At 38.5% G+C, this 25540-nt stretch overlaps 1 protein-coding gene across 2 annotated transcripts in view; it reads left to right on the plus strand.

The window, feature by feature from the left end:
• DOCK10 (dedicator of cytokinesis 10) overlaps window positions 1-25540 on the plus strand; it is a 136057-nt gene that overhangs the window by 43487 nt on the left and 67030 nt on the right. Inside the window, exons 4-13 of one of the 2 annotated variants that reach the window (XM_026854829.1) lie at window positions 6437-6519; window positions 10910-10982; window positions 11328-11462; window positions 11710-11844; window positions 17222-17405; window positions 19001-19086; window positions 21222-21289; window positions 22369-22543; window positions 24034-24255; window positions 25050-25172. In XM_026854829.1, coding sequence (XP_026710630.1) covers window positions 6437-6519; window positions 10910-10982; window positions 11328-11462; window positions 11710-11844; window positions 17222-17405; window positions 19001-19086; window positions 21222-21289; window positions 22369-22543; window positions 24034-24255; window positions 25050-25172 — 1284 coding nt within the window. Of the gene's footprint in view, window positions 1-6436; window positions 6520-10909; window positions 10983-11327; window positions 11463-11709; window positions 11845-17221; window positions 17406-19000; window positions 19087-21221; window positions 21290-22368; window positions 22544-24033; window positions 24256-25049; window positions 25173-25540 lie in introns of those variants that run through there. The other variant, XM_026854828.1, reaches the window with a different exon arrangement.

A 25540-nucleotide genomic window follows, 5' to 3' on the forward strand; every position in this document is an offset into this window, starting at 1 on the left:
TGGTACTGAAACTATTTAAAGAGCTCAGATCCATGGTCTTTTGTCTCATCCTTGTGGACATTTGATGATTCAGATTGTCTTGTCTATAAAGTACTGTTAGGTCATTTAAAAGGGTTGTCAGAGGTCTGTGATAATGCCTGCAACCCTTGTTTGTCTCTTTCTGGGCATTTGTTTCCTACTGGTGGCAGTAGGAAGGCTTTAGTTCCACCTCTAGCTCTTTCATTGCTAGAGTCCTTCAAGGGCCAGGGTTTTTTTCCCCAGCCTTTAGCAAAATCCATACCTATGGCAGCTTGGGGATTTGATCAGATTCCCTTTGCTCAAGTGATGGTAAACAGTACTTACAGGCATGCCAGGATGACTTGGTTGCCTGTGGAATATCAATATCGGTTTATGGATGCAAAAGGGCTGAGAAGCCAGATGAAGAAAAGTGAGGCTGATGTTGCTGAAGCTTTCAGGATGGATAGTAATTGATATTGTCCACCCTGTATGGAAGGTTTATGCCTCTAGTTGTCTAATTGAGTTCTCTTAATGCTGCTTTTACTAACCAAAAACTTGCACTGTTGGTGATATTCAGATATTATGGTAATGGATGAGGCAGAAGAATTTACTTTAAATAAGATGCCTAACCTTATCCCTTCTGCTGAAACTGTAAAATGAAAATTAAAATAAATAAAATTAAGGTGACTTGAATGAATAAATAAATAGTCCTTTGATAACTAAATATTTTCTGTAGGATGCAAAGAGCATAAATACTTTACATTTTATAATGTATTAATATCGGAGTCATTTTATTAATGTATAACTAATTATTAGGTATATTCTAAAGCTAATACTTTGTGAATTGATCATTCCTATACCTGTAGTTGTCTTGGGATATTTTCCTTGTGGATTTTTCCACCTTAGCTTATCTTAGGCAGGAGGAGCCTGAGTAACTAAATTAGGTTGCAAGAAAAGAGAAGTTTCCAGAAACTTTTGAAGCCAGAGTAGAATTCTCTCCAGTGTTTCTTTTTTCTAGGTATTCCTGACTACCTTGAATTCTGTAGTGCACCAAGCTGTTTCCTCCCAAATAGTGAATTTTCTCATTCCTCATGGTCTGCTGTATGTATTCATACCAGTCAGCATTGTGGTCTGTAATTTTGGCAAATAGAAACATTCATTACACAATAAACAAAAAAAATCCTTCCTTTTAGGCAGTGAAAATATTCCCAATATCACCTTTCCAACTCTCTGTTCCTGAACATGCAGATCAAATGGCAATCCTTGGGATTTTTCCCATGTTTTGCTCAGAAATCTAAGGGGATAGTGCAATTTTCAATTCAAAGTTATATTTATTTTGAGGAATTTAAGATATATAATCGCAACATATTTAATCCCATATTGGTTTGCATCAAGTCAGTATTTTCAGAAAGTGTGCATGCATATACACACACGCATACTATTTGTGTATGTGTGTCTGTATGAATGAAATTTTGGGTATATATGAAAAAAATCCAGAAAGTAGATAAATATTAGGTGTCAACTGTCCTTTCTTAAATGAGTTTAAGTCAGATGATCCCCCTAAAAATGATTGGTGCTACTTGAGTATGTTTTGGGAGGCATGTTTGCAGAGAGGCGGACCCTGTGGATGAGGAAGGGTGTGCTGGGAGCTGCGCTGGGAGCTGTGCAGGGGCTGGAGGAGGATGGAGCAGTATGCTGCAGAAGCTTCCCTAGGTTATGCAGTGACATTGTGGAAGGAAAGAAATCCAGAGGGGCCTTTGTGAGGGTCTCATCTCTCCCTCCTAGGCAGACCATGTACCTCCTGACCCATCCTTTTTGCTTCAGGAGCTTGATGGTGGTGGCTGCTGTGGGAAGGGCTCCTTTGGTGACTTGCTGGGCCTTGGATCAGCTTGCACACACCATCACTGGTGGTCTCATCTATATTCTAACAAAGGTGATGGAGTTCACGTTGCATTCTTAAAATCCTATTGCTAGCGTGGTTCTGCCGTGCTCTTACTGGTCACTGAGGTAGATAGCCCATCTGCATGACAGTAGGCAGATTTGGAGCTTGTTACTATTATTTAAAGGTCAGCTAGCATAGATTCAAGTCAGGCTTGCCTCCTTCAGAAGTCTCCTGGCACTATTGAGCTGTCTGAGCACACTTGTAGCCTTAAAATTCACTGTAGAGCCAGTTGCTTCTTTCAAGTCACAGACATCTAGGCAGCTGTCATCTTAGCAACCTGTTGGAAAAAGCCTGGGAGCAGAGGCCGGTTATTAATGGCATGTGTGACCTGATTGTGTCCTGTATGCAACATCTGGAATCTGCCAGCGCCTCAAGTAAGGGAGTCTGAGGTAAACCAAGAACAGAGTATGTTAACGGCACTCTGCACATGCACATTACTTCAACATGTCTAGTGACTCTCTTTGATGTCAAATTGTGGTGTTATACAGAAATTGCTCTTAAGGATGAGGACAGTGAAGAAACAAGTTTGCTGGGGAGAGCTGTTGAGACTGAGCTTTCCTGAACCCCAGTGTTGGCTACTTTTTATTTGCTAGTGTAATTGTAGTTCTCACACTTCATCCTTAGAGCAGTAGGGACCATGCTGGCTGAAAAGCACTACATCAAAATGAAATAACAGCGTAAGAATATTGAAATTTCATTTGATGCATGATGTAGTTAATTTTGTCTGCTATAGTACAGTATTCATGTGGATGCTTCTTATGTAGAAAATCGTGTGCAGATTTTCTAGATACAAAAGTTGGAGTTGTCACCTATAGTAAGTTTTTAGAGCCCTCATCAGTCAGAGGGATTTTTTTTTCATATTTTGCAGGTTGTGTATACACCTGTAAGTAATTATTAAACATGAGTTTTATTAATCATAATGTTAAGAGTCGTAGCTTTCTATATAACTACTGGAAGTGGCTGTATGTCCATACGATTGATTTCTGAGGCTTTTTTATTTACAGGCTAATATGCATTGCTCTTACATATTTCAAAGTCCAATTAAAATGGGAACTGTTGATAAATGTCACAAAGTTTTATTATTGCTCATTACAGTGTAGATTTCCCCAGCTTCAAAATCTAAGTGCTTTCAGAGCACTTTAAGGAACTGTGTTGTCAGGACAATGCCATACATTGTTAAAGGACAGTGGGTCTTTTGATAGCACGAGGTAAACACTTTTTAAAAATACTTTTAAAAAAATTAAAATAATAGTGTGTTTTTAATGTTTTGGTTTGTTACACTGCTTTGTCACTGGATTTTACTATATGTGTAAACTGTGTTAATTTGGAAACAGCTTTGAGAGCCCCTGAATGAAGGTTGCTGGCAGCTAGTCATGATGGTGCCGTGCTTGTTGCTGGTGTGAGGGAACAGGGGCAGGCCTGGTGTGGAGGGCTGAATTTCAGGCCGAGGTGATGACACCGCCTTCCACCTTCCCAAATCCTTGCACGCTGCCTTTGGTGGCTGTAGAGGAGGTGACAGGAGGGAGGAGCGGTTGGGCAGGCTTTATGAGCAGTGCCATGCGTGTCCCCAGCCCTGGGGCAGAGCACGGACCATCTCTGCAGCTTCCCCTTTAAGCACTGTAGCCATGTCCAGCTCTGGAAGGTCTTTGCTTTCTGTGTCCAAGCTCTTGCATGGGCTTGCCTTTCCTTGGTCAACATCTCCTGTGCTCCACCTTAGAAATAGCTGCTCTGTAAGGGTGAGTGAGATGGCAGAATTGCTCCATGTGTGCGGTTTTTCTGCAAGAAGCCCATTTGTTCCATGGATTATTTTTACCATATGTGCACCTGTATTTCTGAAGACCATATACCTAGCACTATCTTAGAGAGAATATAAGCAGGGGAATTGCTTTCAAATGTTTCAAGGTGTTTTGCTTCCTTTGTGTTTCACTTCCCATTCTCTTTTTTCTTTTTTTTTTTTCTCCAAAGGGTTCGTTTGCATTCTAGGGTAAATCTTTTTTAAGTACCTCTTTCACTGTGGTAGCCATTATGCTGTCATCGCCAGAACCAGAGCTAAGAAGTTACAGGTGGAAAAAGCTTTCAGGATTGTCTGCCTCTAAGGAAAAATTAGGCCAGCTGGGCAAAAAGAAAAAAGAAAATTAATGACCTGAATTTGATACGGCCCTTGGGAATGGGCTGTGCAGCCTGCTTGATCAACAGTGCAGTAGGAAAGTTCATGCAAACATGTGCCAACCCTCCCACGTCCCAGAGCTTCCATTTCTCCATCTGTATTTTTCCTCCCACACAGTCCACTTGAGCTCAGCAACCCCTGCACTGGTGCCCCTTCACTCTTTGCCAGGAACAGTAGGATCCAGCTCTTGCCTCTTGATGAAATCTCTTTCTCTAGAAAGGTTTTTCTTGTTCCTCAAATCAGGTTCACAGATATTTTTCTTCATTGCTAAAATTCATTTTCCAATAATAATTTCAAAATTTAATAAAAATGATTAAAAGTCAGTACAGTCAACTGAAGTATTTGATTTTTAGCTGGGATATTCTGAAGAGAAAATGCTGTAACTTTTTTAAAATTTAAACTAGATCTAGTTTACAATGGATAGCCACAGCAAGCTAGGTCAGGAACAGTATTAGCTGTTGCACTGAATTGGCTTGCCTTTTCTGAATTTATTGAATGATACATGAATGTGCTGCTTGTCCCCTTTGATTTTTATTTTGATTAGTTTTTTCTTTGAGGAGGACAATAAACCTTTATAGATACAAGCTAAAATACTGTGGTGTGCTCTCTGTTATTCACAACTGGTTTTTTTGAACACATCAGCCTATAATGTTTGCAATAAAAGCCTGTGTTGAGAATTCTCTGTGGGCATTAATTGCATCTGTTAAGTAGAATACTTAGTAATGAAAGTACCACTGGGAAAAAGCGGTCCTTTCTGTAGAAGGTTCAGTTGGTTTACATTTGCCATTTAGAAAGCAAGTGAAGTGTGAATTAAAGGTCTGTGCTCATCCTCAAAACATTCAGGGAATGAGCTTTTTGTTGGCTCATGTAGAACAGAGTATATGTTGCTCTTATAAAGTATTCTTATAGCAAGGTGTCTATCAAATAGTTTTAACTAAGACTTAGATTACACAAATGCAAGAGTAACCAAATTGTTTTATGAAGATTCACAAAACAGAAAGGTTGAATTTTGGTTGTGGGTTGTTTTGTTATTTTTTTTCTATATATATTCAAAGGCAAATTGCAAACAGTATTGGGAGTGGTGTAGGAACATGGTTGTCAGGGGTGGGCTTTGAACCTGACCCTTCAAGGTGTGTAGTCAGCTATAATGCTATAGTACTACATTCATTCTCAGAGAATATGGGATTGTTTTATCTTGTCTAATGGTCGCACTTTATACTGCATCCTAGACAATAATGAAGGTGTATGTCAGACCAGAAGGTAGATGCTAGATCCACATGGAACGTGTTTACTGCAGAGCGCTTTTGCTTGTGCTGAACTGCTCAGTTTAGTGTCAGGGTAGGAGAGAACTGCCTATAAATGTCCCTTCACTTCCTTGCTGCCTTTTCTGTACTCTGAAATAAAGCTGTCACAGAAGACACACAAGATGACTTCCTAAATTAATTTGTGGGTACATACTCTGCATTTTTTTACACAAGATTTAAAAGGATTTGTTAAGACAGTGCCGAGTAATTTAGAAAGCACCACCTGCAAGTTTTCAGCCCATCTCAGTTTTTGCTCCAGCAGCCCGATAATCCCCTCTGTGCTTCTGAGGCAGAGACCAGTGCAAGCAGTCACTCCCGTGGGAGCTTGGGCAGAGGCTGACAGGGCAGAGAGGGAATGCTCCTGGTTGGTGGAGTACTAATTTACCCTGTCCCTTTGTTGCCTTTTCTTCCACTTTCTACGCATAGCTTTTGGTATTTACATATCTGTGATCTATCCTTTATTCCGTTCTCTTTGTCTCCTGGAGTCTCATCCTTCCCGTGACTTTCTGTGAGACTGTCTTTTCTGTTCTCACTTCAGATTCCTTTCAGTGCTGCTGCTTCTGTCTCTACTGTAGCTCTCCACCATTTTCCTTCCTGGCATGCCTCCTTTTCCCTGTGGTCTTGGGCAGCAACTTCTACTGTGAGGTTTTAGGCTTGATCCCTCTCTTTCTTCCTGTTCATCTCACGTGAGCTGGTGCAAATGTTCAGGTGGAGCGTGGGGACACTCCTAGTTTAGACTAATTTGTCTACTTTGTAGATGAGAATCAGTAAAGCATGTTAAATTGTTATCAGCCCCCTTCTCCATCTTGTATGATTCAGTGCATTTGATTTAGAAGGGAAATTGTGCTTCAAAATGCAGAAACGTATGACTGATATTCATTTAAGAACTGTGTATCCAGCTATAAAATAGAAGAATATGTTTTCTAGCACAAAGGGGGCGCTCACATCTCTCTTGGTTCTCCAGCCTTCTTGAGTCTAAACAGTTTTAGTAATTCTACTGTTGTTGTTTGTATTTTTTCTCTTTAGGCTTGTAAATACTACAGTTCCCAGTGGCATGTTGTGAACTACAAATATGAACAGTATTCAGAAGACTTTCGACACTTACCACAGTAAGTTCTAGCATAAGTTCTTCTTTTTTCATTTTGTTTCTATTAGGTTTATATAATTTTGCTGAGCTTTGTCCATATTTGCATATTCCTTTATCTTACATGCTCTGGTTCTTTTACTGTATTTATAGTGCCTTGCATTTTTAAAAAGGGGAAGAAAAGGTCCTTTAGCAAAAGTTCAAGACTTTGCAGAATTCACTAGTATCAACAAACTCAGTGCTGATTCAAATCCTAAGAAGTTTATTTGTGTATTCAAAGCGCAGTTGATACAGGAAAGTTGGCTTTCCATTTTCCTTAATAATGCATAAATGTCATTCACCTTTAACTTGGATTAATTCTTTTTTTAGTTACCCTGTGTAACAGAGGAGTAGGATTTCACTTAGTGCTTTATAGCTGCACCATACAGAAGAACTGGGTGCAATGTACTGGTGCAGCAGTGGTGATACAAGGCTGCAAAAATGTGCAGGTGTCTGAGTAAGTGGGCATCCCTTCTGTGCTTGGAGGCAGTAAAAATCAGTGTAAAGGTGCTGCGAGGAGAAAAACAAGTTCCTTGACTTGAGTGGAAAGAAATTACGAACTCGGTGCTCACTCCTTCAGGTGTGAGTTTCTACCCATACTCCTGTTTCTGGCAGGTTTGTATCCTGTGCCCTAAGGACTGTTCTAGGGAGTAGTTCATTAAATCACTGAATGGCCAAACTGTGTTACCACCTGCTTTCCTGGAATTCAAGGCATTGAAATCATGATACTGGATGAAGTAGATTGCTATGTGCACCTAACACAGAAATGGGTGTTCCAGGCTTGGATGGGATGGAAACTAGTAGTAACTAAATGTAGTGTTGCAAAAATCAGTAAACTGATTCTTATGGTCCCTTTAGATGCTGTGTTCAAAGGGTTTTGTCCTGCAAGCCTTCCCTCAGATCTGCAATCTCTCTTCTATGTTGGTATTTTTGTGAACAATGAATATGGTAGTACAAAAAACCGTTAGGAGTAGTTTTGCTAATCGGAGATTAGAAACATACCTTTTCTTAAGTACCCAGTGTACTCATTGTTTTGGAAAATTGATGCGTTTAGTGCTCAAGAAAAATGTTGGCAGCACAGCAGTTTTCCATTTAACCTAAAGCATCTTCAGTCTTATGAAATATGCATTTGACAGACGTGGTTGTATTACTCTGCACAAAAGTAACACATCCTCTTCTGTGAAGGTTATTTTAATACGGTGCTTAGTATGATTTGCTTTCATGAGTACATACTCCAGGAATGTTGTGGTGTCTCACATAGTACTTTTTCCCCCCCCTTGCATAGAGGATTATAACAAAACGAGATCTTGTTTTGTCTTGTATCACAACATAGCACTCAGGAGGGGTTTGGATGCAGCACTGGTTGATGTTTCAGAAGCAAAGTTATAGCAGGATTATTTTTTTTCTGAAAGTTGCTATGGCCTTTGAGCTTAACGTACCTTAAAGAGAGCTGGTTTGGAGTCCACCTCATTTCATACCATTTCCAGCCTCTTCAACAGCAACGGACCTTGATTTGCACATGCATGTTACAAAGTTCTGTGTTTTATACTAAATCTTCTAATTAAAAATAAAGTAGCTTGATACATCCTGTTCATAGTATTGTATCTAAGAGTTGATAGCTCTGAGTACTCCATCTTATGGGGTTTTGTTTCATTTGTACAAAACTGCTGTAGCACTATCAGAAATCTGAGCATATTGTTGTATCTGTTCCTTTATAGGAGATCATTGCATTGTGGAAGGTTGGATGTTAAGTGTTTAGCTTTGCATCATGAGAAAGGAACATGACTTACAACACCAGATCTAACTGTGGCTAAAGTAATTCTGTTCACTAAGTGTGTGCTGAACCTTTCTGTGGGTTTTCCCATTTAGAAACAGAAACTGGAACTCAACAGCCTTCAGCAGTGCTGACGGACTTCCTAGTTTTTTGTATCTGAGGCCATGCTGTGCTGTTTCACAGAGTCATACAACGTGTCAAGTAATGGCTCTATGGTGTAGCAGATTTCATCAGATATCAAAATTATTCTTTCTAAATACTGACCCTTTCTGATTGGGAAGCAGCTGCAATGTGATGCTGACCATGTGAGTCAGGCAGTGAGGACTCAACGTGTCCATGGTGCAATTCTACTGAAGTAGTGCTATAGCACAATAGAAGAGCTCAATGACATGTGCACAGCAACATGACCAAAATGTTTAGCAATTGCTTTAGTTTTTCTCTGAGTGTGTTCCTCCTTTGGGGCTTTTCTCAGGTCTTTCTACCCCTTAAATTCCTCTCTGTGAGCTCTCACTACCTCTTTTTACACTGTTTTTTTTTATGCTTTGTGCTGCTGTGTTCTTGCTTCTTGAGCAAGTGGAAGGGTAGAGGAAGAACAGGGGTTGCTTAGAGTGTGCTGTGGTGACAGCATCTGGAAATAGAAAGTCATTAGCAAAGTTTTTGCTGTCATTTATAGAAAACCTGGAATATTTGGTAGATATTTCAGGTCTGGTCCCTTGGAATTCATCTTCATATGGGTCTGAAGAGGCAGTAGTCAGAGAAAAAGAGGGTATACCAAACAGGATCCTTACCACACTTTATCTGCCTGCCCTGGAAAGATGAGGAGCATGCCCAAAAAGGATTCCCCTCCAAGGAAAGGAAAAACTTTTATGGAGAATGACACAGAGGTCTGAGTTGGATGAGTGTTTCATGGGTGGTCAGTGAGATCTGACACCTGAAGCAATAGCGGTGTGTCCTTTTCTACCTCTCTTACAGCTCTGCTGAGAGGACAGAAGAATCTTCTTTCTAAGAAACTTACCATGTACCCAGGCTTGTGGAAGGGCTGTGGTTTGATGGGACAGGCTCCCTCTGACTGTGGAGCAGCAGAGCAGGGCAGAGTTGCTGTGTCAAAGGGTGAGGGGTCAGCACCATGCTAATCCAGCAGATTTTTGACTCCTTCCTCTCCCCAGTAACATCAAGGGCATTAGGGTTGGGGTTTTGTTTTGTTTTGGTTTTAGTAGCTGACTAACTTGTCCTGCTACTGATATAGATCCTCAGAGTGGTGTCATCTGTGTGTGTGTGTGCCTACACATCACCCCAAGAGCACTACGGTGCACTTTTAGCCCTGAATAATGAGTAAGCCAATAGTATTTATGTCTAAAAATGTGAAGGCTTGAATGATGTTTTTGTAAAAGGTGGGTTTTGGCTTGAGATTTTTGGTTTGGGGCTCTCTTGGGTGGGAAGGAGTGTTGATGTAAGAATTTTTAACAGCTTCCCTTGGTTGTACTGGAAAAGCTGTGATGGATTTCCATTACAAATATTCTGAATATTAACGCTTTTACAGATATTAAATAGGTCAATAGATTAAAAATGTTCCTTTTAATCAAAATATTGATCAGTTGTTTACCTTAAATACCCAAATTGGAACAGTCTAAACCAGAGAATAAAGCCCTCCTGTGTACACTTGGTTCTCCTGGCTCTGACATGCCAACTCCGGTTGCAGTGGGGTAGTCACGTCAGGAGGACACTGACTTTGATAGGTATTGCTCATTAATCTTCCTAATTTGTAACTTGTGTATGAATGAATAGAAAATGAAAATTGAAAATGGTCAAAGTTACCACTTTTTTTTTTTTTTTTACATTCGTGACATTTAACATTATGTGCTAGTGTGGGCTAAAGTTCATGAAGTCGAGAGAAGAAACTAGCTTAGGAGTGTGTGGTTTCTCAGCTTCTGTTTGGATTTGCTTCCTTGCACAGTAGTGTTGCTGTGTTCTTGTTCTCAGGGTAGATTAAAGAAAGTTCTAGAAAAGTCGGTCTTCCTGATAAATGATGGCTTTTGGGCATGACAACATTTGTAGGTTTTTCATATGGTAACTGAAGATTTCCAGGATGACATCTGTAATCTTTAGGAATTTGAAAACAGTGTTGATATTTCTCAATACTTTTTCATGTTGTTTTGGTTTTAAGTCCACAATACAAAGATCTTAAATGGCACCACAACAGTGAAATATTGAAGAAATATTAGAAGCTTTAAGCTGAATGTTATAATGTTCTTGGTTAGAAAAAGCTATTAAAGAGTTCATTCTCATTCATTTGACAGCCTTAAATGGGCTATCTCTTTGGTGCCTGTTTTTGTGAAAGAGCAGTGAAGAGAACAAGAACTGGTATTTCATCATTTGTATAGAAGTGTTGCAAGTTCATAGTGTTGAAAAAACAATATATGGGGCTAGAGAAAAAAGCTGTATTTTGAAACTATAGTGCTTTTAATGGAGGTGATAGGATTGCAGCAACAGGTGTACTGGAGACATCATGGAGGCTCAGGATAGTTGTCTCCCTGAAATAGCAGGTGCATGATTATTTAAAAAAAAAAAAAAAAAATTAAAGATATTTTTCCTCCCCTCCTAGAAATGAATATAGACCAGAGAAACTGCCATCACATTCCTTTGAAATCGATCATGAAGATGTGGATAAGGATGAAGTATGTATTCTAGTTTTTGATGAAGTATGTATTCTGGGTTTTGGTGGGTTATTTTTTTTTTCCTCTGGGGAAGAGTTATTTATTGCTTTAATATCAAAAAAAAAGAATGATAAGGCTTGTAATCTCCTATAAAATATTTCAGCTTTTAAATAACGTTGAAGTTAGTGTAATAGCTTTGTCTCCTATGTCATCATATGCACAGCAGGCATATTAATAACATCTTATTTTAAAAGGAATGAAAGGATGATTATTTGTTGTCAAGCAGATATTCACACATCACACTTTTTTTTTAATCTTAAATTCAAAAAGCAAGTCCATGCAATATTAATCGTGTCTTTCATACAGGATACAACATCCCACTCATCTTCAAAAGGTGGTGGTGGTGGAGGAGGAGGAGGATTAGCAGCAGGAGTTTACAAGTCTGGATGGCTTTATAAAGGGAATTTCAACAGCACTGTAAACAATAGCATTACTGTTCGGGTAAGGGGACAGCATTATTCTTTCTTTATTCTATTTGAATTTATATGCCACACAGAGGCACACTTTTTTGCCATTGTCTGTTTGTATCTTAGGTTTGATTACATTGCTGTAAATGATAGTAATGTTGCAGTTGTCTGCAAAACGGTGTGAGTGAAGGTGTTTTCTATTATTTGAACCCTGTGACTAAAGTATCATGAAAATAATTTGCAGTACAACAATTGTCATTCTTTTTTTCTCCTCACTTCAGTCATTCAAAAAGCGCTACTTCCAGCTGACACAGTTGTCGGATAACTCATATATTATGAATTTTTATAAAGATGAAAAAATATCAAAGGAGCCAAAGGGATGTATTTTCTTGGATTCTTGTACAGGAGTCGTACAGGTAAGTTTCAATTTATTTCACTGTATTGTTTGGGTGTCAGATAATTTAAGGAGGCAAGTAGAAGAACACATACGTTAATGGAATAGTGGTCTCATTAGCAGTTTCATTAAATGAAATCACCATTAATTTTGCTCTCTAAATTGGTGCAAGTGCTCAGACTGACAGGTTACAGAGACCACAGTTGAATTACAATAGCAGATCATGCGTGTGCTCTTTGCTCATGACAACACATGAGAAAAAATATCATAAAATGTTTCTTTTCACTGAAATTATTTTTTTAGCTGCCAGATTTTATCTCATGCTTACTAAGAGTATACTTGCTTGTTGTGGGTCAAAGACTCTGGTTACAAAGCACTGGCTGTTGAGCAAGGAGAAATTAATCCTGTATCCTGATCCTCCTTGAAGATCATCACTTTTGGAGGTGATAGACAGTCTTAATGGTAGCATTAAGGTAGAACTTTATTGTTTGTTGTGGCTTGGAAACATAAATAGCGAGAAATATCTGACACCACCTTTTTTTTTTTTTTAATTCTCCCTAAGATTGCATTCTTAGTTTTTTTCTTCCCCCTCTTGCTCTGCCTTTTGTCTAATTCCATTAATGTATTTATTCTTTTTTTTCTTCTTTTCCATTCTAAACAAGATGTTATGTTGAATAATATGTCATTGTGGTTGATCTCACTCCATGTGTCACTATATAAGGAAATTCCTTTTTTTAGCTATATTTTATTCTCTACTATTTAACCAGTAAAGATTGGTAACAGTGCTAGTGCAGACTGATTTGAGGGTTGCTTTGGAAGAAACCTTTCAGGTAATGCAAAGGCATATCCTCTGATAAATACAAGCTTTTGTTTCTTGGAAAGTGTCTCCTTCACCCCTAAACAGGGCCTTTGGAGCAAGAAAAATAATCAGTGAGTAATTCACTCTGGGAATAAATATTTGCTGACAGCCCCCTGCAGAACCTCCTTCCTGCACTCAAGAAGGTACCCAGCTCTATAGATAGTGACTGTTTCCCCTTTGTGGTTCAAAAGGGTGGGGTTTTTTCCAAACAGGTGTAGAATAGGATGGAGACAAATATGTTAGGAGGACAATAATGTTTCTCTGTGTCGGTTTGTTGGCTTGAAAGACCAGGTAGCTTGGAAGTATGTCAGAAGCCATAGAGATTCTTATACAGAAATGCTGTTCAGAAAGTACTGATTGCTGGTGTGTGCTTTCTTTTAAGATGGGTCTCAGCCAGAGCTCTAGTTAAACCCTGAATATCCCTGTAGTGTGATTTTTAGGTATAGATTTAATGCTATCCCAAAGGGTGCCTATTCTGCTGTGTTGCTTTCGAAGACACTCCATGATAGCAGAAATGTCTTGACTGCAAGATTTCTGGCCTTTTTCACTAACCTCTGACCAAAAAAAAGTTCAAGAAACCTTTGAATCCTCCTCCTGAACTTTGACAGCTGCCTTCTAAATCTTCATTGTTCCTGCAAATTGTCCCAAACTGTTTGTACTGTATGTTTTCTCACCTACCCCCAGATGCTAGTTTTTGTGATTGTTCTTTGATTGACATTTAGAATGGGATTTATGAGCTACCTTCATTGGCAAGAAGTGAGAATCATAGCCCAAGGGTAAAAGGACAAGTATCACCAGCTATCAAAGTCTGTGAAGAATAGAATAAAAGGATTGAAAAACGAAACCTGACTTAGAGTTGCCATAAACAGGGAGACCATAGAATATGGAGAAAGAGTTGAGTATAACTAATGATTTGTAGGAAAACTGTGATGTGAAGGTTCTGCTTTTATGAGTTTTAATACCACTATAAATCGTTTAACTCTCTGTGAATGACTTTGAGCTCCTGTTTGATAGGAGTTGAATATCTAAATTGTGGTAAACATCCTGGAGAAATCATCTCCAGATAAAATACAAAATACTTCCAAAACAATTCTGTTGTTTTGGAAGAATGACCCTGCAGGCATTAGACTTAGCCTAATGTTTCATTTATAGCTCATCCATAGTTTCTTTTTGAATCTTGTATTATTTCCTTCTGGAAGAAATTTAAAACTTGAAATTAAGTGTTGAGGATTACAAGTCAACCTCAAGGTCCACATACCATATGGAAGGACTTATAGAGAAGCAAACTAAGAAACAGTACTTTTTTTTTTTTTTCTTCCTGTTAACTGATCAAGAAGAAAATAGTTGGCTTTAGATTTGAAACAAAGACTTTGCTGTAGATCTCATCTGCTTGCCAGAAGTCTGAAGTGCAGATGGAAAAGTGGATATTGAAGTTTCCCTGCCCTAATGTTCTTAAGATTCAGAATGCAAGATGTATTGCTCTATTAGATAATGTCTAATAGTGTTACAGTATCTGATTTAAAGATCTTAACCATGTCTGTAAGGGGAAGTACATAATATAGACAAGAAATACATTCATTTAAAAGCTCTTTGTACTTATTGAAGACAAATTAAAACATAGCATTTTTCTGTATAGATTGTGCATAAATTGGTATACATGATCCACTTTCACAAATAATCTATCTTTAAAAGTTATGAACAGACACTACCTAAAATTCTTGGCATAGTTCTGTTCAATTTCTAGCTCTTGGTCAAGCCCTCATGTTATATCAGTAAAAACAGGTTTTGGTGGAATTTTAGTCCTTGTTTTATGTTCATTTGAATGTATGCAGTGATTGGAGGATTAGACTGATTTCAGGATCAAGAAAATTATTGGACGCCCAAGAACCAATTGCTATGAAACCTTCTTCTTGCCCTGTGCTGGGAGAACTAAAATTTATATCACTGAAAGAATATTCACCTCAACAAAGTACTTGAGAGGAAAACAATTTCCTACCAAGAGAAATTCCAGTAGCAGAACTAAAAAGTAACACACATACAAACACACAATCTCTAGTCAGTTTGAAAAGCCAAGATCTGACTGACTCTGACCCAAGTAGCTCCAGAATAAGTTTTAACTGATTCCTGTGATGGGTCATGGCACGTAATGTAAGGACTGGAGCAAGTGATTAACAACAGTTTGGGTAGGAATCTTCTAAATCATCTCTGCTGCTGGAAAAAAAAAGTTCATGGAACTTTAGTCTCAGTGTCTTGGGTTCTCGCTCTCCTCCTCTGCTAATCAGTATCAGATTTTGCCTCTGTTCCTCTTAAATAAAAATATTACTATCATCTCACCATCTGGCTTAGAAGCTATTCTTAGTAACTTGTTGATATAGGACTGTACTGAGAAGTAGTTATAGATGTAGAGCTACAGGATACCATTGTCATGTTACTTGAGACTGTTAATGAAGAAAAATAAAATTGAGTGAAATGGCCAGTTATGGTTGGACGAATTGTTTTCATTTGTCTGCATCACTCCAAGGTTACATGTGTCAACAAAGTGATGGTCATTTTCTGGAATATTGAAAACAAACCAGTGGCACTCATGTCTGTAGTCAGTGGTTCTAAGTTTGAAGTAATAGGGGGTAGGACCAGTCAGTGTTCTTTCAGATTTAAGTAAGGAGGAGAGACAATTGGTGCAATTGTTTCCATAAGACTTAAGAGATAAAAGCTTCACTAATTTGTTAAATTTGAGGGGTGAAGCACATTATATTAGATCACATCACTCAATTTTATTGAGCTGCTTCAGTAACTAAGCACCTGTTAATTCTTATGACAGAAATTGATGGATTAACCATCTATTGCAGGTGAAATCTGGTGATACAGAACAGATTTCAGAACTCAGTCTGTTGCCAGTAAACTGGGCATTGGTTCTTATTCTGTACTTGAAAAGGATAGCATTGCAATGACTGAACAGTACTATACCTCACCTTTTGCGTCCTGCAAAGAATTGTTGAAATCACTTTAGTTGTTTTTAAAATCCTTCTAACCCAAAGATGTCAGTGGGAAGTACCCGTTATAATCTTTTCATGTGGAGTAATTTGTCCTATTGCAGTCTTCTGGAGAGATTTACTATCTCCATTCCAAGTTTACACTCATATCATCTGGAAGCTCTTTCAGAAAAACTGAAAAAGTTTAAAATTATGTAGAAATATTCTCATCCGAACCATAATGTTTCTAACTTTATTAGATGCTAAGAGATCATTATCTTTCTGTATTTTGTTAGCAGTATCTGTAAATACCTTGAAACAGATTTTATAAATTGTTCACAATTAGCTTAGACCTGTTCAGGTCCAGCCTCAGCAGTCAGGGATGGAATAGTCTGACCACAAGCTGACTTTGCTTGCTTGCTAGTTTGAATTTGGTGAATTCAGTCCTGTTCTCATTGAGCAAATATTCATATGACTTAGCACTACTTAGGATCTTTTTGAGTGTCTGGTGTGGTGGTAAGGTGTAAGAGACTTGGGCCTTGTAGTTATCTCTAGAGAACACCTCTAATTCATGTAGCAGCTGAACATGAGCCAGCAGAGTGCCCAGGTGGCCAAGAAAGCTAATGGCATCCTGGCTTGTATTAGAAATAGTGTGACCAGCAGGAGTAGGGAGGTGACAGTCCCCCTGTACTCTGCACTGGTGAGGCCACACCTGGGGTATTGTGTCCAGTTCTGGGCACCTCAATTTGAGAGAGATTTGAGAGGTGCTGGAGCGAGTGCAGAGGAGGGAAATGAAGCTTGTGAAGGGCCTGGAGAACAAATCCTATGAGGAACGATTGAAGGAGCTGAGACTGTTTAGCTTGAGGAGGAGAAGCCTCCTCCCCTGGAGGAGGGGAGACCTCATCACTCTGTAACTACCTGAAAGAACATTGTAGAGAGGTTGGTGCTGGTCTCTTCTCACAGGTGATTAGTGACAGAACAAGGGAGAATGGCTTTAAACTGCAACAGGGGAGGTTTAGACTGGACGTTTAGGAAAAAAATTTTCACAGAAAGAGTGAAATAGACTGCCCAGGGAGTTGGTGAGTCCCCATCCCTGGATGTGTTTAAGGGTCGTTTAGATGAGTGCTGGGGAATATGGTGTAGGGGAGAACTTTGTAGAGTAGGGCTGATGGTTGGACTCGATGATCCCAAGGGTCTTTTCCAACTTGAATGATTCTGTAATGGTGTACTTCACCAACAGAGCTACTTCACCAACAGAGCTCTTTCATTATTCCACTTGGGAGAGGTATTCCTTGCTGTAGTTTGAAGAGTTAGTGTCCATAGACTTAGATTTCTACGGCTATATAGAAGACATATATTTGGCGATAGAAGATCTTAGAAGACCCAACGATAAATTAACATCAATTAACATTAATATCACACTACTTGGATTTTCTTTAAAGCCACTGAATTTTGCTTTAATGTTATTTTTAAGGAGTGGCCATATACATGTCCATCTTATGGATGTCTTTTTATGTACCTTTTTGTAATTAGTTCTAGTGTTTATTTTTCTTTTCCTTTTGTTCCAACAGAATAACAGGCTTAGGAAACATGCCTTTGAGTTGAAAATGAATGACCTCACATACTTTGTGCTGGCAGCTGAAAATGAGCAGGATATGGATGACTGGATTTTCACTCTCAACAAAATCCTCCAAATAAATCCAGAGGGAACCATTCAGGAGAGAAAAAGTGCAGATCTCACTGATCTGAAACTTGGTAAGAGTGAATAGTCTCTTGCACTTAGTTTTTTTAAATCAAATGCAAAAAAATTGAACCTTCGGGTATCACTACTGAATCATTTTAACTGCCTGAGTCTGTAATGGACTCTGCACCTATTGATTTCTGAGGAAGCAGCACCAGTCTTTTGGCAATCCCCAAACAATGTCAGCTAACTCCTCACGGATCATTTTCAGAGGGCTATGGGGGAGGTAATGCTGCTCCCCACAAAGTCAGCAGGAGCAACATGGCTCTGCTTTGCATATGCAGCTCTTTTTCAAATATAGTCCCCTCTGTCAGTGATGTTGCTCGTACTTTGTGTTTTACTCTCTTGAAAGTCTGAAGGTTTTGAAGAGTTTTGTGCTGGAGAGAGGTTAGATCAGTTCTTTTTCCAGCATTTTGTTTTCTTTAAAAATCAGGAGCTAATAATAAAAGAAAAACCCCAGCTGTGATATATCGCTCTTTTCCTGGAAGCATATTAACTTTTCATTTCTTGCTTTTGTGAATTTGCGTATTAATATGATTTCACTGTGGAAGAAAGAATTGGATGCTCTCTTATACTGCGCTCCTCATGTGGCAGTAATTCATTCCTCCACATAATAAATCCATGTTCAGTTTGGATGAACCCCAGCTGAAATGCTAAGACTGAGAATACTGGAAACCTTGATAGAGATTTGAACTGCTTGTGCTCTGAGCTGAATCAAAGCTTTGAATCCACGGGCATCTGGATCTTGGGGAAGTTCAGAGCTAATTGAAGGATTTATCCTGGTGTTTATAATAAATTCTGATTTTGGAGGGACAGGAATAGCCCAAGATGTTTTTATAATTTGGAGGAAGAAGAGACTTGCGCTTCAGAATCAGATAAGTACTTTTGAAAATCCTACCCATAAGGGATATTAGTGAAACAGGAAGCAATATATACATAAAAGGTCAAAGACATAAGGCTAACAGAAAACAGAAGTCTCTACTGGTAAAAACCCTGATAACAAGCAACAGGAATGTTCTATGGAGTTAACTTGTCAAAAGGCATGATGCTTTCTTGGCAGAAGAGCCCTAAATGGTTGTAATGACTTATTTCACTTTGTGCTGAATTACCTAGTGAAAGCAGAACAATCCCTGGTGAGTTAAATAAAGCAAAGGGGTTGCTGTATAGTGCTGTTCTCTGGATCCATGGATTTGCAGCTCATGGAATCCAGACTGCATCCCTCCTCTCCCCAAAGAGCAGGTAAGGAAGGTCCTGCCTGCCTCACTGAAGACTCACTTTACTGGGAGTCCAAAATCTTTTAGTTGAGATAAACCCTCGGTGTTGCCTCAGAACAGACCAAGAAAGCAAAGGAAAGTCTCTTTTGGGGCATGAATATTTGTTATGGATGAATGTCAGATGTTTCAGACTAAGTTACATTAAGCACTGGTGAGAGATGACGTTGAGGAGGACAGAGATTTCCATTAGTTATCTCTTCCATTTGTTAGCCTGATGATACTAAAGGGGATAAAAAGAAATAGCATGGGGATAGGTTTTCTTTTTTTTTTTTTAAACCCAATGGTAATAGTAAGTATAGTAAAAACACTTGTGTATTTTTTTTCTTCTTTTCAAGACCCTGCAGAAGTTTTGGTGAATTATGATTGCTCTCAAGAAGAGACTGATTCTTCAGAGAACACCTTGCACCCAGACTTTGCAAAAGTAATGCATGTTATATTTATCCTTATAGACTTAATGGAAAGTGCTACCTAGGTGAAAAATGCCTGCTAATAGAGGGTTATTAATATTGTGAAAAGCTTGAAAATATATCACAGTCCATTCTGATTGTTAGAGCCATGAAAAATGACAGGAATAATTTTCTTTCTGGACAACTGATGGCTTTGTTTAAATGAGAAAAGCTCCGCTGAATGTAAAGAAAGTAGGTACTCCCTGGAGTGGTTTGATTGTGAAGTCACTAAGAGTCTGGTCCCTGCAGTTATCTGTGAAATACTTACTTTTTTTAACTTAATTTTAGAAGAGTTTGGCCCTTGGAGAGCCAAGATTTCCTGTGTGACTTGCAAGGAAACAAGCTGTGAACTGCTCATCACCTTCTGTAATTTCATTGAAAGATGCATGTAGTATCAGGGGACGCATTTTGTCCTCTGGATCTCATAAGCTGCCTCATGTGGATGAAATAATTGTAGACAGTGCTAAGAAGTTTTTTGATGAAAAGCTAGATTGGAAGTGTTTCACTGCTTTTTCTTAAATGAATGTATGATCTGTTTGTAATCTTCTGTCAGTGAGCTACTATAGATACTGTCTACACAGCCAAATGCTATTTGAGGATGTTACTCCCACAGATGTGAACTGAAAACTGTATATGCAAATGAGGACAGAATTTGGTCGACATTTTACTGTAGTTTGTATTAATATATATGAAGCAATCACCTAGAATGTAAAAAAAAAAAAAAAAAGGAAAAAAAAAACCAAACAAACAAAACCCCACAACAAATTCAAAATAAAAATACACAAAATAACCAACCAACCAGATGCTATGTAGCTGAGTTTATGTATTAAGGACAGTGGTAGGATCTGATTGTCTCATCTGTGGATAGATACTTTCTAATGGTTTAGCTAATGCAGATATCTCAAAGGTATGTTAAAGACTGCAGGTGGCCTGCAAGACTGAAATAAATGGTCTGTATGTTGTGTGATGCTTGTATTGCCCTTTATATGATTAATTCCTGTTCCCCCTGCCCTTGCTTTATAGCCTGGCAGGAACAGTGATCTGTGGCCTGTCCCTAGTCCATGATGGGTAAATCTCCCAATCCTATTTCTACCTAAGCAAGTAAACCAGGGACACATCAGGACCTGCTTCTGCAAGTCAGCTCATGGGTGGGGCATCTTAGGGAGTGAACATAGAGCTTTTGCTCTTACTGTGCAGTACTGCTTGTGGTTGTTACTTAATGTGCGTTAACGATGTCGTGCTATTGTGAAAAACACAAAACATTGAACGGAACTGAACAAGAGCATAGCCTGTACCATTTCAGCTAAGGTTTGTACTCAGTATTGGAGTTGTGGACTCCATTAATAATTCAGAGGTTGAAATATAAAGTTAGGAAAAGCAGAATGCAAAGAAAATCTGAAGGATTTGTGCCTGTTTAAACTGAGAAAAAAAGGTTTCAAAGGTATCCTGAAGGATCTATAAGGGGAAGGAAATGTGTAGGGTGTACTTCACATGTTGGATGAATGGGCTTCAACAGTGGGGGTAGGAAAGCACCAGGTAGCTTCAGGAAGTTGCCTAGTTAACAGGGAGCTTATTATTAATGTAGGCATATGTCTGTCAGAAATAAAATGGATGGGACTGATCCTGCCTTGTGGCAGAAGGATGGATGGGGAGAGGACTCCAGCCTTACCTTTAGGTGACATGCTGCAGTCTGTGTGTCTGCCCACCTGTAAGGCTGAGCTGTGCTTTCCTCTTCCCCTTTCTGCCCTTCCCCTGACACAAGCAGTTTTCTGTGGGACTGGTGGTGTTCTTTTTTCCTTGACTGTGGAATCCCTAGTGATTTTAGTGTAGTGATCCACCATTCTGACTTTTTACGCAGTGGATTCTTTAGTAACATAAATGAACTTGAATTACTTAATTGATCTATGTGGGGGTTCCTTAGAAGTATATCATGGCCTGAAAATCTCTGCTTCACAAGCATATAACCTTCAAAGAGTGCTTGAAGGTGCTTTTGGATAACTACTACAGAAATGAGAAGTGTTGTTACAAATATTGATCATTCATTTAGAAGTCTAACAACTATGGCTTTCTGTTCTTATGTAGAAAACTAATTTATTATCTGTCACCACAGTACATCACAGAAACAGAAGAAACAGTGAAAGCCTCTAGAAACATGGAGCGACTAAATCTTTTCTCTTTTTTTTTTTTTTTTTTTTTTTTTTCTTTCCCCCCAAGTTCTTAGACCACCTGTATTTTAAAACTTCTGAGTTAACTGGCTTAGCTAAGCCACCAGAGTGGATTGGAGTTCAGCAAGCAACTGGGTATAACCGAGACTTCAGCTTTGCAGGGTGTGGGGAGCTATCTCTAGTTCATAGAGATTTCTGTATAGACTCTACCCGTATCTGATTGCAGAATAGTTGAGGATGGAAGTAACCTCTGGAGATCATCTAGTCCAGTCTAGCTAAGCTTTGAATCACTGAAGCAAACTGAAAATGTTACAGGAATAGAACTTTCTCTTGGACTGGGAATGTTACAAGAACAGTGTTTTTATTGTTACTCATTACACTGAATTTGACTACAAAAGCATGCATGGATAGAAAAAGCAGTGGGAAGGTTCAGTTGGAGGTACCAAAGGCTATCTATGTGAAAAAATGTTTAGCTGGAAATGTAGGAAACTTCTTTTTATCTTCAGCTTCTTTAGCATTTAGTGTCAGAGTTCATGATTTAAATAACATTATTCCTTGCACTAAATGTACATTTGCTGGTGATTTAACTGAAAACTTTAGTTAAAAAGAAGACTTAAGTGAAATCGGGATCAGTATATATTCAAACTTGAGCCTGTTGTCAATCAACTGTAGCACTGTTAGTAAAAATATTAAGTGAATTCAAATAGTCGTGTGGTGTATAAGTGAGGGGAGGGGAAAGGTTCAAAATCTAATCCTAAAGTGTGGTGTTATAGTCTGAAAATATGTGACTGTTTAATCTGTATGAGGAAATTAAAAGCTAAAGTTTCAGAAGCAGTAAGTAGAGAAGAAATAAATCTGTTCTAAAATTATAGGAAACCTAAATTGATCCCTAATTCTGCCTCTGACATTATATATGTCCTCAGACAATCTTTTTGCTTTGTTTCCTAATCTATAAATTGGGAATAACACTCTTTACTGTGGTAAAATGAATCCACAGTGACTTTTTGAGCTTTTTGGGTCCTTTACTGATTCTCAAGACCTTTAAAAATCTTACTTATTTTTGGAATGCTATCCTTTTCTCCTGTATAACAAATCACCCAACTTATTTCAGTTATTGAATCCTCAGAAAAAGGAGTTTCCAGGGTCAAACTCAGTGATCAAGCCATTTGAAGAAAAGCCTGCAAAGAGGATCCTGATAACTTGTAAATCCCTCAGTTTGAATCTCCAGGCCTGTGTTACTGAAAATGAAAATGATCCTTCAACCAATGTAAGCTTTACTTACTTCCTTTCGATTTTATTTTTTTTTTAATTTTTATTCTTTTTTCTCTCTTTCTGTGTGCTTGTTACTTTGGAAAGAGAATGTAAAAGGAAAGCTGTATCCTGCACACATGCTGCATTCACTCATCCTCCTCTGCCCATCCCTTTGGACAGAATAATGAAACTGATGAACTTTTCTATAAACATTTTGAAGCTGATTTAGATTGCAGACTTATAGCTACAGTTCAGTGAGAAATTAAAAATGTTACAATCCTTGAGGATTCTTAACAATTGCTATTAGAAGTTTAAACTGCCAAGACCTATAATATGTAGGGAAGCAATTGTGTATCAGGTGCTGGTGAAGTGATTTTTTTTTTTTTTTTCAGAGAGAGGACAGAGAGCAAGCAGATTAAATTACAGAAGAGAAGGCAAAATAGAAAGAACTGGATGCCTCATCTAGTGGAAACCAGGACAATCTAGAGAATTTTGCTTATTCTTTCTTTAAGAAAAAAGGGCAGGGAAAAGCAAGATGTAGCTGTCGGTCCATACTTTTTAGATCGTTCTCCTCTGAAGCAGGAAAGTTTTGAGAAATTAGTGTCCTCGCAACTCAGCTTTCATACATTACATATGAGCCATTGATTTTTTTTTTCTCTCTTCATTTGAAGATGACCTCTACATGAGTGCATATTCAACATGATGTAATCAATACTTTTTTTTGGCAGACTGCAATAAATGTTTAAATGAATTTGTGATGACTCTACCTCACTACAGAGGCTGAAAAAGCATAGAATATTGTGCCCTCCATAGATTGTTCCTTATCTCCAAAGTTTTAAGATTCTAATTTCTGGACAGCTCAGAAGGTGTTATTCTGAGATTGAGTTATTTGATCAAAACTGTGGAGGCTCTTTGGAGGTTACGTACAGTCATAGGACTGAATTCCCTGGTACTATGCAATAGAATAAATGGGTACTGTCAGAGCAGTTTGAATGCTCTTGGTTTCCTAGCAAAATGGAACATGTGTTTCCCACAGAATAATACACCCATGCATTTGTGTTTGTACCAATAAACATTTTTCATCTACTTATATTTGTCATCTTTGTGTTGCATTTTTGACAATCCCTGGAAAGCCCACTCTCACTCTTCTTTCTTTTATAGTGATCTACATTTTTTAAATCCTGTAATGAGTTTCTCTGGGCTCCATTTACTGTAATAATTATTTGTGACAAATACATTTGTGTTTTATTCTGCAAGTTTCTAAGTTAGCTGTCAATTCCTGTTCTGGCACATTGTTAGCAAACTACCTCTAAAAGCCCCTGAAATCACATGGTTGGAAACTGACTTTGGTGAGGGGGTGTGTGAGCATGTGTTTTTAATGAATCTCATAATCTGTAAATAATATTTGTTTGCTTTCTTTTTTTCTAGCTGCAGGAACCTATTAAAATAGAGTTTACCCCATTTCTCTCAGTTACCACTAAATTATATTTCTGGTGTTTTCTCCAGGTAGAGCCTTTCTTTGTGAGCGTGGCACTATATGATGTCAGGGATGGCAGGAAGATCTCTGCTGATTTTCATGTGGATTTGAACCACACACTCGTTAGACAGATGATTTCAAGTTCCTTGTTTTCATTAGAAAATGGCACCGTTGAAAATACAGACTCAAATGGAATGGAAGAACCACAGGTCAAGGGGTTCCCAGAAGAATGGCTGAAATACCCCAAACAGGTATTCCTTGTGTGATTTGCATGACTTAGTGACTCATGTGACTTATTTTAGTTCAGTAGTAGTATTGATTTTCATCAGAGAATTTATCTATGCTACCAGTGGTTCTTGTTTTTAAGAATACTCTTAGTGTGTGTGTGTGTGTGTGTGTGTGTGTGTGTGTGTGTATCAGTGGTGCTTGTGTACAGATACATGTTTGATACAGATACATGATTTTTGAACTCCCTGTATAGACTTCAAAACCATTTACAATCAAAACTTTGAAAAAAGTCAGTGTCTGTTATTTTGAGAAACCACTCATGTTTCCTATGCTCTTTGGTTTCACTTGTTGACCTCTCCCAAACCAGCCAAACAAAATCGTAACTGAAAGTGACACCTAGATGCTGCGTTAATCTCAAAGGACTTTCACATTCTTGCTGTTGCTGTAAGCCTTACTCCAAAACCCCATACGTTACCTTTTCTTTTCCCTGTCATTCCCTTGAGGCGTGACTAATTTAGGCCAGCACTTAAGTACTGTTCAAGAGGAACAGTTAGGTCAGGTGATGCTAATGTGGTCATACTGTTTCTTGACATGAGTCAGTCTGTTTGCAAGGTGCTGCTTGCGCACAAGCTTACTTCAGCGCTATCACAGAGGTCCTGTTTTCCGTCTGGCTGTATTGAATATGTAGTGATAATAATCCTCAATAATCCTTTCTCAATTTGGTTTGTTACTGTTACCAGCAACAGAGAGCATGGGCTCTATTTTATTTCTCCAGTATTGCTATATACTTTTTAAGTGTTGTCTCTTTTATCCTTAGGCTCTTTTCTCCATAAGTAATCCTCATTCTGAGATCGTATTAGTGGCAAAAATAGAAAAGGTGCTTACGGGAAACATTGCCAGCAGTGCTGAACCTTACATTAAGAATCCCGATTCTTTTAAGGTAACAGAAACATCCATTTCTTGTCAGCTTCAGCCTACTGGAAGCTGAAGACATTGCAAATTGTGGTCATAAATCTCAGTGAGTTGGGGTAAACACCTGTTTCTCTCTGAGAGCAGGCTGTGCATCTTGTATTGGGTATATTAGAGAAAACTGGAATAATAACTGTAGCACAGATCTGACCGAAGTGATGGTGGAGTGGTTTAATTCATCATCACCTTCATATTCATCTGTGATGTCTTTGCTGCCTACCCAGAATCTTCTGTTATGGGCAGTATCTGGCGAAAGTGTTTTAGGGACACTATAGCCTCTTCAGCAGAGGAGTACTTAGATGTAGTCTGTGCTGCATTTTAGATATTTTAATGATATTG

This window comes from Athene cunicularia, assembly GCF_003259725.1.
Source record: "Athene cunicularia isolate RWA chromosome 9 unlocalized genomic scaffold, athCun1 chr9_part1, whole genome shotgun sequence".
NCBI lineage: Eukaryota > Metazoa > Chordata > Aves > Strigiformes > Strigidae > Athene > Athene cunicularia.